Source organism: Sorex fumeus, unplaced genomic scaffold, assembly GCF_029834395.1.
Source record: "Sorex fumeus unplaced genomic scaffold, SorFum_2.1 ptg000014l, whole genome shotgun sequence".
In the NCBI taxonomy this organism is placed as follows: domain Eukaryota; kingdom Metazoa; phylum Chordata; class Mammalia; order Eulipotyphla; family Soricidae; genus Sorex; species Sorex fumeus.
Window position 1 is genome coordinate 20,905,442 of NW_026606071.1, and position 13,520 is coordinate 20,918,961.

The window sequence follows — 13,520 nt, forward strand, 5'->3', positions numbered from 1 at the left end:
AAAGTACAATAGTTGATAGGTAGAGTGGCATCATACATTGGAGAAAAATACTGGAATAGTACAGAGTATGTTTATGGCTAATCCTTACCAGCAATTGGTCTCCTAAAATCCATTTGATGAAATGAGTGCGTTTAGATTAAATACAGAAAATGAAGAGGATTGCTTAGTGAATTTCATGGAAACAAAACTGATAACTCATAAAAAGTTATTAAAATTAGGTAGTTTGTAAACACAGCTTTATTGTTTATTTTGTTGAGCGGTGTTGATGTGCCAAGTATTTCAAAAGCTTTGGGTTCCCTAAATTGACATCATCTTTTATATACTAATATGTATTAATAACTTTGAGTTGTGAAAACACTTTTATAAAGAAAACATCTAAAATATTTAAAATAATTTTGAATATTTAACCTAAAGAAGGGCAGAAGCGATAACACAGAGGGTAGAGCGTTTGCCTTGCACTCGGCCGACCCGGGTTCTAATCCTCAGTCCCTCTCGGAGAGCCTGGCAAGCTACCCAGAGTATCATACCCGCACGGCAGAGCCTGGCAAGCTACCTGTGGCGTATCCAATATGCCAAAAACAATAACAATAAGTCTCACAATAGAGACATTACTGGTGCCCGCTTAAGTAAATTGATGAACAACAGGAGGACTGTGCTACAGTGTTACAGCCTAAGGAAAATATGAATCATGATCTGTCTGAATTAGTTGAAAAACTGCATATATGTGTTATATGTATACACACATATGTATACACATATATACACATGTATACATATACATATGTATAGGAAAACCAAACCAAACATATTCATGGAAGAAGTTACTTAGAGTTCTTTGTTGTTTCTGTCCTACTAATTTGGTGAAAATGGTAGTGAAAAAATTCACTGAGAAGAAAGTGGTGGATTTAAAAAATTTGGGTATCCATTCGACTCATTCTAAATTATTATAAAATGTGGTATATCTAATAACCATTTCTCCTTTGATAGACTGGGATGCTGGAGAATGTTCTAATACCTCTCTTTTTGAAAAAGATCAGGTATTAGACAGGTATTAGAGGTTCAGTTAATAGTAATTATTTGGTCTGGATTGTATTTGCCCATCCATCAGCACTAATCCAAAGAAAGGAAGCATGTTAAGAAACTTAGGGAATTTTACTTGGTTGGGAAATTCTCTTGCCCGCTCAAATTTTAGAAGATTAAATTTTTTTTTCCATTTTGGATTATATTAAATAACAATATTTGGGTAGAAAATATTGAAGTTTGAGTGTGTTTGTGGTGTACTATTGTTATCAGCTTGATATATTCTTAGTTTCAGATACACCACCTCCACCACCACCTGTGGAAGAACCAGTCTTTGATGAATCTCCCCCACCGCCACCACCCCCCGAAGACTATGAAGAGGAGGAGGCTGCTGTGGTTGAGTATAGTGATCCTTATGCTGAAGAGGATCCACCATGGGCCCCACGATCTTACTTGGAAAAGGGTAAGTATTACAGGACTATCAAGAGGGGAGGAATGCAACTTATACATAGAAATAAAATTTATTGGTACTAAAAAGAATCTTGTATTTTTTGTGGGCCAGGTTGGGGCTCCCAAGTGATGCTTAGGGAATTTAGGGCACCTCTCAGTGATCCTTAGCCATTGGGCTGACAGTTGAATTTGAGGGCTTGAGGATGTATAACCCTTAAGCCTTGCTGTGCCCAGGATTATCCAGGCTGCCTCTGTGGTCTGGGGTGGATGGATGCTCTAGAGACACATCCAGCAGTGCTTGGACTCCTTTAGGCTTTACCTGACAATGCTCAGGAAACTGTCTGGGGTCAACTGCATGGCAGGCCTAGATTATAACCCCTTCTTTACTCATATTGTGTTTTTTTTTTTTTTGGTAATGGATCCCCATGAGGTGTGGTTATAGACTTACAAACTTTTGTGGTTACGTTTCAGTCATACATTGCTCAGTACCCATTCCTCCACCAGTGCCCATTCTCCACCACCAACCATCCCAGTATGCCTTCCCCCAACCCCACCTCATCCCCTCCACCCCTCCCCACTTCTGTGGCAGGGCATACCCTTTTGCGCGCGCTCTCTCTCTCTCTCTCTCTCTCTCTCTCTCTCTCTCTCTCATTATGGGTATTGTGGTTTGCAATAGAGGTATTGTCGATACTCATATTCTTACTTAGTTTTAGAAAGCTGGTGGTTTTTTAGTCAAACTAGTAAAATTCTGTGGTTTTTTTTTAATTGATTCATTATTCCTGTTTAAAATGTTTTTTTCAAGAGTGGTTTTCATAAGATAAATATTTTTAAGAGCTTTTTTTTCAACCAGAGAGATAGTATAAGCATATGGGGTGCTTGCCTTGCATGTGACTGAGATCCTTCCTCTGCAGCATTGCCAGGAATGATCCCTGAGCACAGAGCAAGGAGAAAGTCCTGGCACTTCTGGCCCAAAAATCCAAAAGAGGGCAATATTTTGGAATGCATAAGGATGAGGATGACTTTGGCAATTTATTATTAATTTTAATTTTATAATTTTATTAACCTCTGTTCTTTAAGCAATATTTTATGGTATCTTTTATAAACACGTAGTTTGAATATCTGATGAAATTTTCTGTCAAAGAGTACAGACATCATTAAAGTAATATTTGGCACTTCTTTTAGTGATTTCTTTGACTCTGTCAGCTAACCTGACATGATACTTTTTAAAGACTAAGTCAGCTTTGAAAAAAGTTTCAGTAATCAGACTTATCCTCCTTTCCAAATAGTTACAAATCCACAAAAATAGTAGTGGTTATCAGACTTTAGATAAGAGGATGATTTTGATTGTGACCTTGGAGGGGGAAATTAAACAAATTTGGTTATTTTAACTTTGCTCCTCAGAGGCAGTTTTGAGGCAACAGTGAAAGAAGGTAAAACCCAAATAGACCTTGAGCTCTCATATGAAAGAATAGAGATCAGAATTTGGCAATATTATGCAATGACAGATATCAATAAGTCTATAGGAAGGTTTGCTCCTTGAGTCTTTACTGTGTGTGGAGAAAGAATCACAGAAAGAAGCAAGCAGATAAGTTTTTGGAGCTAAAGACTAGAACCAGTTTATGTTCTCAAACCTGGTAACAGAACAAAAGATCTATCAGTACATAGGGTTTTTAAGAAAAGTCCTCAGAAGTCGTTACTCATAGTAGGTGGGTCACATTATTAGCTTTAAACTAAAGGTTTACTCTGGACGTTCTTTAAACACTTAAATGCAGACCTTAAGAGGATCCAATCAATTTCAAGCATCTTAAGTCATCTCTCGAACAAATTCCAACACCATTCAAAGAACTCAGCATCAAAAAGTAAAATTCATCGAATTTTCCTTCATTAAAAATTTTAGTTCCTCAAACAAAATTCATCAAAAAGTAAGATTCTGGACCAGAGATACCTTAAGGGACTGGAGTATATCTTTGCATGCAGAGGACCCAAATTCAATAACAGTACTGAAAGATTCACTGGGCACTGCCAAATATAGCCATAGTAGACCCTGAGCAACTATGGAGGTAGCCCTGGGAGTTTCATACCACCAGCCTTAAGCAGCCCCATATTTTCAGACCCACACACATACACACAGCTGAATTAAGTATCACTCGGAGTAGCCCTAGGTTCCCTGAGCACTGCTTGGGAGAACCTTCGCCCTCCACCTCCCTTCCCAAATTCACAAAAAAGGTTCAATATTTATCACTCAAAAAATTATAAGACGTGAAAAAAGCAAGAAAATGTAGTTCTGGACAAAGAGAAATTTGACAATAGAAATTGACCTAGAACTAAAAAAGATGATTACTTACTATTCTAAGATGTTTTTATAGTTGTTATGAATGCCACATATGGTTCAAAAAGGTAAAGGAAAGCATAAACATGAAGAAAAAGTATTTTCTTTAGCAGTTCTGGGTATCAGATCTAGGTCTTATGTATGCAGGGCATGAGCTTTTTCACTGAGCCCCATATCTTGCCAAAACACACTTTTAAAATAAAGATAAAAGAGCCAGAGCAATAGTACTAATAAATAGGGCACTTTCTTTGCATGTGAGTAAACTGGGTTTGGTCCTCAGTATCCCATATAGTCCCCCGAGCTTCACCAGGCATGATCGCTGAACTCAGAGTCAGGAGTAAGTGCTGAACACTGCTGGGTGTGACCTCAAAACAAAACAAAAAAGTACAGTATCTATCCAAATATAACATACAGTAGCTATCCAAAATGGGGGGAAAACATCAAACAGGACAAATGATATATGGTATTCATTGTATGATCTTATATGTAGAAAAGCTTAAGAAATTTACTACACAGAATCTGGTAGAACTGAAATGTGAGTTATTAAAAGTGCAAGTTACAAAAGTCAATGTACAGAATTTTTTTTTTTCTTTTTGGGTCACACCCGGCATTGCTCAGTGGTTACTCCTGGCTCATGCACTCAGGAATTACTCCTGGAGGTGCTCGGGGAACCATATGGGATGCTGGGAATCGAACTCTGGTCGGCCATGTTGACTGCTTGCAAGGCAAATGCCCTACCCGTTGTGCTAGTGCTCTAGCCCCAATGTACAGAATTAAGTACTTCTGTCTACTAGTAACAAACAATTAGAGATTGGATTTCTAAAACTCTCTTTTGAAATAACAAAAATATGAAATATTGTGCTAGGAAGGAATATGGCTCAAAAGGAGCATGTCTTGCATGCTCACGGTCCCAAGTTTGGTCCCTGGCATTGCATCTTGAGCTGAATACTGCCAGGATGGACATGATTCCATCACTGTACTTGAGCAGCAGTGAATCATCATACCTGCACTGCCAGGCCATGTATCACTAGGAATGGTCCCGTAAAGCACTATTGCAGAGTTCCCTCCAAAAGATTTTGATAAATCGCTGAATATGGTTTGCTAGGATTTTATTGAGGATCTTTCATGGACGTTCATCAGAGATGTTGGTCTACAATTTTCCTAGTATTGTCTGTTTTTGTATTAGTGTAATATTGGCTTCATAGAAACTATTAATGAGTATTTCTCTTTTCTCAATATTTTGGAAAATCTTGAGTAGAGGCACTATGTCTTATTTGAAGTTTTGGTAGATCTGAATTCATCTGAACCTGAACTTTTGTTCTTGGGGAGATTTTAAATTAGTTTCAATTTCTTTACTTGAGATTATTCTAGCCAAGCTTCTATGTTTTTTTTGGTTCAGTCTTGGGAGTTTGTATAATTTCTAAGACTTCATCATTTTTAGGATCTCGAGTTTGGGGGCATTAAGTTGGTTGTCATAAACTTTTGTGAATTTTTATATTATGAGGCCTGTGTTATTCCCTTTTACACTCAAAGATGTTTTGTACTTTAAAAAACAGTGTGCAATAATACTTCCATTAAAATAGGAGAAAGAGGGGCCCAGGTGATGACTCAAGGGACTGAAGCACATACTTTGCTTGTTGGATGCCCAGAATCCTGGGTACAGCATTATCCCCTATACACTGATCTGAATGTCACTGGGTGTGGCCCAGACCCTGATTCTTCCCTCTCTTCCCCTCAAAAAGACAACTAAGGTCAAAGATAAATAGAAAATAAAGATTTTGATGACTCATGCTTGTCTAAAGATGAAATTCCACTATGTACAACTGGGTACTTAAAAAAACTTATCTCAAAGGTCAATTTGAAGCAGCAGTACTTGTGAAAATTGAGAATCTAGAGTCTGTATGAAGTTATCAGTCCTCCCTCATAATCCTCAGTTACTCATACCTTAAAATTTTTAAGCAGCCCCAGTGATACGTGTAACCAGTTTAAAGATTATTGCACTGACACAAGGGCAGACAGTGACCATGATGGTGGAAAAGAGGGCTTTAAATAGAGTTTTAGGAGGTAAATTGACAGACCTTGGGACTATTTTTCTCTGAATTACTTCTCAGTAGGTGTACAGTTTTATAAGAGTGACAATTGTCAACTTTTTAAAAAAATGCTGAAAATGGGATAGAAAAATTAAATGTTTTATGTTTTCTTAATCAATGAACTTGTGTCTCATCATATTTGCGTTTAAATGTTTGATTGGATTTTGAGAAGTTGGCATTAAACTCTGCCTGGATCCCTCCTGAAGTATTTTTGACATTTCTAATGATCACTGCATTGGTAGATACTCAGAATTTCAGAAAGCAGGCCAGTCAGGGTGGAGAGATAGTATAGCAGGGAGTGTTTGCCTTGCACAAAACTGACTGGGTTTGATGCCTGGTACCCCAAAAGGTTTGCCAAGCCACGCCAGGAGTAATCTCTGAGTGCAAAGCCAAGAGTAAGTCCAGAGCAGAGCCAGGTGTGGCTCCCAAATCAATCCTCTCCCCCCGCCCCCCCCCGCCTTCCACCCCCACATACTCAATAAAGAAAGCAGGCCAGAGATGGGCAAGTTGCACTATATTTCAAAAGTCTCTGTTACAGAGTGTTTCTTACATGAGGATTATGGTTACATGAGAAACTACCATGCTTTTTCTGAATAATATGTTGATAGTATTTATTTTGTGTGTATGTTGGGGGTGCACACCTGTATTTGCTCTGGAACCCAGGATACTTGGGATCAAACCTAAGGTCTCAGACACACATGAAAGGCCTGCGCTTTACCACTTGAACCACATTCCTGGCACCAGATGGAAAGTTTTCAATATAAAAATTTTTCTTTCAGTCTAAGGTAACATTAGTTTAAAAAACTGAATATTATGGGTACATATTTAAATTCCTTAAAATTTATATCAATGGGGCTGGAGCGATAACATGGCGGGTAGGGTGTTTGCCTTGCACACGGCTGACCCGGGTTCGATTCCCAGCATCCCATATGGTCCCCTGAGCACCACCAGGAGTAATTCCTGAGTGCATGAGCCAGGAGTAACCCCTGTGAATCGCCAGATGTGACCCAAAAAGCAAAAAAAAAAAAAGTATACCATGCCCATCATCTAAATCATATAAATACCAGTAAACATTCCACCATAGCCTGTTGGATCCACCTCCCTCGTAGATGGAGATATCTTTTTATAAAAAGAGTTTGGTGGTGGGGGAGAAGGATACACACCTAGTGGTACTCATGTGACTTAATCTGGCTCTGCTGAGGGATCACTCTTGGAGGACATATTCTGCTGGGGCTTGAAACGGGGTCTCCTGAATGCAAAGTGTGCATTCAGCCCACTGAACTCATCTCTCCAGCCCTAGGAGATTTCTTGAAAGAAATTTAAAAAGAGGAGAATCATTTTATAAAAAGGTGTACCTTCGGATGTATTTGAGTAAGCTGTAAGATATGTATGTTAGTTTAACAACTATTTAGGGAGATATAATACATATGGACCTGAGGTAATTCCAGGTATCATTGAAAGCTCCCAAGTTAAGCATTGAAAATCACAGGAGAGCAGGAGCTTGGTTTTTTTTAACACACTTGGTCTCTTATGGTCATATTAAATTGGTGGCATAATATGGCATGTGTTTTGAAAGGATATAGCTAGTAGATGCCTTGCATTCACACATACAGCTTGTAGGAATTCAACCACTCTATTTGTGTAAGAAAGGAGTCATAACTCTGCTGTCCTTTTGATCTCATTTTCTTCTTTTGGGGTCAGTCTCATTTTCTTATTTGCTCACTGCATTAGAATGATTTTAATGTTTAGAGAGAGATGTTTTTACACAACATGATGCTTCAATGAAAGTTCAGTTAAAAAAAAATCTGTATTTTAGGTTTTGTATCTCTTTTGGTTGTGGGGTTGGGCCATACCTGGTTCTGCTCAGGGATCACTCCTGATGGTAATCAGAGGACCATATGGGATGCCAGGGATTGAATTTTCTTGCACGTGGGTTGACTACATGCAAGAAAAATGTCCTACCCACTGTACTATAGCTCCAACCCCTCTCATAGGTTAAGGAAGGTTGTTACATTAACTGTTATGTTTTCACCACTCATGCTGTTTTTTTCAACCTAACATCTTCCAATAATAGGAGATTCTATTGCATAAGATGTTAGAAATGACATTTTTGTTTTGTTGCATGATTCGGTTTGCATTAGACAAAGGTGTAATGAAAGGTTTTTTGGTCTTTACTTAGTATTGCTGTTTATCTGGTGCTTTCTTGGAATGTTATTCTCTTTAACTTCTTGTTTGTTTTTTTCTCCTAGTTGTGGCAATTTATGATTATACAAAAGACAAGGAAGATGAGCTGTCATTTCAGGAAGGCGCCATTATTTATGTCATTAAGAAGAATGATGATGGTTGGTATGAGGGAGTTATGAATGGAGTGACTGGGCTCTTTCCTGGGAATTATGTTGAATCCATCATGCATTATTCTGAGTAAAGCTTTCAGCTGGGTTGTTTCCCTCACAGAATAGTCAAGTTTTCCCAGGGCAAAAGGCCCTGGAGATTTCCCTCCAGTGAAATGAATGAAGGACAAGTGATAAAAACTACTTAGTTTTGTTTATCCCCCAGTATTAAACAAACAAAAAAGCAAGCTGAATTTAAATAAATGGATCTTGCTGCCATCATCCGTACTATGCTGAGCTGTCTGGATTGAAATAAAGTGACCATTTTGGGACATGTCAGAGCTATCACAGCATAACTATGTAAAAATAAATCAGGTTAAGACTAATTCAGAAAAATATCTGGGATCTTTCTCAGGAATACTGTTTATCCTTAGGAATTTTCCTCCTGCAGACTCTGTGGCATTGGATGTTCTTCGGTGCCTGTGCTAAGGGATAACCTCATGGTCAAGTGTGTACCCTCACCCCAATTTCTTCCACTTGTATGAGGAGGGAATCAGTACTTAAATACTATACCTAACCATTTTTAGAATTGTTTCAGATGGCTTCTTTCCTCTTAGCACTGTAAATCCTGCATTCTCTCAGCACTTAAGTGCACCACGAGTTAATGCTGAACTGACTTGCATCCCTTCATGTTTCTCAATTTGTAGTATGAGGTTGATGAAACGTGAGTTTCCACACATTGCGAGGGTGATCACTTTTAATGTGCTCTGCTGCATGAATCTGCATTGCCACTAGTGGCCATCGTGCCCAGGTGTGAAGAGCAGTAGGCTAGTTCATCTGCTTAAGCAGGCATGCGAAACTAGAGAGGACTGTTCCTAAGGTTCCAGGAGACTGAGCTGTAGAAATTTACCACAGGTCAGTTGGTGTCCTGAACCCTTGTCATAGGTGCTGTTCTGAGGAGGTCAGGTTATTTACTTTTTTTCATTTTAAAACATTCTTCTTTTGGGAAAATTTCACATACATCTTTTCATTGTCACTTGGAATAGGAGGCTTGTTACTGTGTTTTCTGAATATTTAAATGGCCAGTGTTAGCTGCTGCTGCATTGTTTACTCAATTCTGAAACAGAATTCTTCTAATTTTGTGTGATTGGTCTCTGAAGGAGCTGCTCTTGGTAGAAATTTGTACCTTATCCAAAGAATAATGGTAATGGAACATGTGGGATAAAGCCAAATACTTAGTTAATCATATAAAAAAATAAAACTTTGAGGGAAATGACAGTATTTTTCTATCTGTGCATTATAGTTTCAGTGGAGTTTGTTAGGAAAATTTGCTTTAATATATCTCAGTAGTAAGCATAATATTACATTCCAGAAGGGTCAGCAGGTGATACTGCAGTGAGGATCCAACTTATGGTCCTTCAGGTCCCAATCTACTGGGGGAGAAAAAGGGCTGGAGTGGTAGTGCAGGGGTTAAGGCACTTTCTTGCATGCAGTAGATCCTGGTTTGAATATCACTTCAAGGTACTTGGTCTGGCCCAACTCCCCTCCCCACCAACCAGGAGAGGCTGTAATTGCAGATTTTTCAAATATGGCTCATGAACATGATGGTGCAGTAAGAGGAACTTGATTGAGAAAAGAACTAGTAGTGTCTGAGGGACTCAGATGTACAGGAAGATGTTACCACTCACTTGTGACTGTTAGCAGAGCACAAAAACTTCACCATTGAGTGGACCCCAGATACAGAGTTTCTTTATCAGGATTTTTGTTATTGTTATAAAGTTACATTTTTGGTTATTTTTCATACACATTGCAAGTTGTTTTACTTTTTAGATTTCAACACTTTTTAGTTTAGATTTCACCCACTTGTTCAGTACATGTTCTACTGCTTTTGTTAGGTCATCTGGAACTCATGCATTACTGTTTTCCTTCAGAGTAATGACCCTGGATGTTCTGAGCCTAGACCTTACTTGGATAGTTTCAGTTTTCCTTAGTATAGGGAAAATGTTTTGAAGTAAGGTATTCTGATATTTTGTTTCATTGAAAAAAACTTAATGGATTAATAAGGTATAGTTGGAAATCCAACATAATTCCCACAGCTCACCCTCCTGACAGAGAAGACAACTTCAAAATGTAGGTAGCAGTCAGCTTGTTGGACCCCTGTGGGATGGGGGAATTCAGAAGACACTGGTGAAGGCCAACTGCAGCAAGGGGGAACCCAGAGTCAGCCAATTTGGGTGTGCATAATTTGTTACAAAAATGCCTAATGGGTTTTCTGCATATTTTACATTTTTGTACAGTTTTGAATTCTGTATAATGTCTTGGAAGGATACTATGTAATAATGATGGGCCAGGCCTATAGTAATTGGAGACTTTTAATGTATGTAATATTTTATAGATTGCATGCTATTAATAGTCTGTGAGGGTAGTATTTTCATGTTTTATTGTAAGTTTCCCCCATTTTTATATACTAAATGTGGCTGGAAGTAGAAATTCCAAAAGAATGCAGAAATCTTACATGCTACATAATATTATGGCAAAGAAAGTCAAAATCTGCTGACTAGTAAGCAACCATTTTATTGGATATAGAGAATGTAATGGGCAAGAAGATTTTTTTTCCCCCAAGTGTTTAGGGGTTTTTTTTGACTTGTGTCCAGTCCCTTTTGACTTTTGACAAAAGTGTGATTTGGGAGGTTTTTGTTATTATAACTGGGAAGGCTATGGGGACTTGAATTAAAACATCATTGACCTATGGCCAAGGCAGTAAAAAGGGAAAAAAAAGTGTCAAATTCTAGCCAAGGAATTCAGCCTGTTTGGAATAAACATGAATTTTTAAGAGCGCTCTTTTCCAGTATTTCCCATCTTTTGGCTACTTGCTTTCTCTCTCCCTCAATGGCACCCGCTTTTCAACCTGAGGGCTGGCAAGGGCCTGCTGTTTGCTGTATTAGGTAAGATATTTTCATCCTTACCCTTCTTTCCCCCTCTTGCTACTATTACTGAATTAGACTTTTTAAGTGCATTTTTAAGAGATGTTTTTAGTGTAGGTTGCCCCATAGCAGTTCTTATTTTGATTCATTTTTTTCTGGGCTGGATAGATAGTGCAGGGGTAAGGCACTTACCTTGCATGTAGCTGATGCAGGTTCAAATCCCTGGCACTGCATACGCTGCTCCGAATACCACAAGGAGTCACACTGAGCCCAGAGCCAGGAATTACCCTTGAGCAATCCCAGGTGTGGCCCAAACTGTGCTGCTGCCCCTCCCCCTCAAAAGACGGGGGGTTGGTTTTTCTGTTTGAGCGCATCAAAAAGATAAGCTCACTTGACCTTTTAGTGTTCATTTTCCTTTAGCAGGTGACCTTTGTGCATTAGAAGCTGTTATTTATTACCATTTCTTTCTCGGTGGAGAGAGCATGGCATGTTCTGAAGTCCACCCTGTTCCCTTTGATCAAAGAGGGTTTGATGGGGACCTGAAGCAGTTCCCATTTATTTAATTCTGAGTTTCTTTAGCCAGGAATACCTGATTGTGTGAAATGATTTCCTTACTTGATTTACTAGAATTTTAAAGCTAGAAGGCATTTTTTAGAAATTTTAGTTCAGGGCCAGGGAGATAGCTCAGTTGATGGAGCATATGTAGGACTGGTTCAATACCTGGCACCACATGAGCACCACTGGATGTAGGCCCAAAAGAAAACAAAAGTGTTTTACTTCAATCTCATTTCACTGGTAAAAGATGGCTTTTGTTTCAGATAGCAGCTACTTAATAGTGGTGTTCTGACTGAGCACCACACTGTATACCCTTTCTACAGCTGTCTTAATTGAATGTGCTATGTGAATAAAGAGTTCTATTTGATGTCTTGAGGATACTTGAAAAGAGGTGCCATATTCTGATACGTACAAGAGTATTCAGACTTAAAAGGAGTCTACTAAGTGCAACCTTAGTGAAAACAAAAAAATTTAAACCATTCTAAACCCACAACCAATACAGATGGTATTTTCCATAAGGTGTATGTAGCAAAAACATGTGATATTCTTTCAGCACTGGTAGAAGCACAGCATCAGCCTTATTTGAGAGAGCCTTATAAAACAGGTCTTAAACAGAAGCATCATTGTGCTCATTCATTAAGTTTTTCATTTATGCTGATCTTTTTTCCTATTTCTTAAGAATCTCATTCTTATAAAAAAATTAATTGACAAATGAAATGACAGGGCCTAGCTGTGTATAAATGATCCTTGCTAAATATCTTGGTTTTTTTGTAAAAAAAGAAAACAAAAAAACAAAAAGCTTATTTTCTCACATTATAATGGAAATGTTTTTTGCAACTTCTGAATTCTATGGAAAAGCAGTTTTTATCATGTTTTGTGTCCATGCATCTTTTTTCTTAACAAAATGGTTTACAAAAAAAATAATAAAACAATTTGTGATCTGGCCAGTTGTACTTTCAGCTCCCGAAAGAGGGAGGGTTAGTGCTACAAGTTGAATAAAAACCATTCAGAAAACTTGAGGGAGCAGTTCATTGCCAGTAATGTTACTTGTGTGTGCCATTAAACCACCTCCAGATGAATGGGGGAGCATCCACTTTCTAATTTTAATTTTGAAATTGTATTTGGAATTGTTGCAGTGTACTAAGAACTTGACCTAAATAAAACTTCACAAAATTCTGTGGAAGTGTCTTGTGAATAATTTATCTACAAATGATAGCATTTTCTAAGATGTTAAGTGTAGGATTATTTTATTTCTGTGGCGATTATAATTTTTTTTTTTTTTTGGTCACACCTGGCAGTGCTGGGGGCCTGAATCCTGGTGTCTCCTGTTTGCAAAGTATGTGCTCTGGCCTGGTGAGTGCTTTCTCTTATCCACAGGTTACTGTCACTGTCCTCCTGTTGTTCATCTTATTTGCTCGAGTGGGCCCAGTAATGTCTCCATTGTGAGACTTCTTGTTACTGTGTTTGGCATATCGAACACGTCATGGGTAGCTTGCCAGGCTTTGCTGTGCGGGCGGGATACTCTCGGTAGCTTGCCGGGCTCTTCCAGAGGGGTAATTCTTGTAATATAAAAAACTTAAAAAATTACATATATAAATAGGTAATATAAAAAAAAATTGAAGGATGGGTATTTACTAAATACCAGATTGTCAGAGGTGTAATTAAAGCAAAACAAGAATAATGAAAAGGATACCAACCCTTTGTTTGCAAGCCCAGTTATAAGGATTTTGTGATCTGTTTGGGAGAAATGATGTCAGAGTTTTTGTGATAAGAGTAATGTTCAGTTTAACTTTCTAAGTTCCAAATTCCCAGTCATCTTTTT

The 13,520-nt window shown here is 38.3% G+C and overlaps 1 protein-coding gene across 27 annotated transcripts in view; it reads left to right on the top strand.

Annotated features, from left to right (window-relative positions):
- The window catches only part of ABI2 (abl interactor 2), a 107,422-nt gene extending 97,776 nt beyond the window's left edge, over window positions 1-9,646 (top strand). For 6 of the 27 annotated variants that reach the window (XM_056111927.1, XM_056111926.1, XM_056111925.1 and 3 more), the window contains 2 exons: window positions 1,310-1,483; window positions 8,139-9,646. In XM_056111927.1, coding sequence (XP_055967902.1) covers window positions 1,310-1,483; window positions 8,139-8,314 — 350 coding nt within the window. In that variant the 3' untranslated portion in view covers window positions 8,315-9,646. The remainder of the gene's footprint in view (window positions 1-1,309; window positions 1,484-8,138) is intronic. The other 21 variants (XM_056111915.1, XM_056111914.1, XM_056111913.1 and 18 more) reach the window with 6 other exon arrangements.
- The last annotated feature ends 3,874 nt before the right edge of the window (window positions 9,647-13,520 follow it).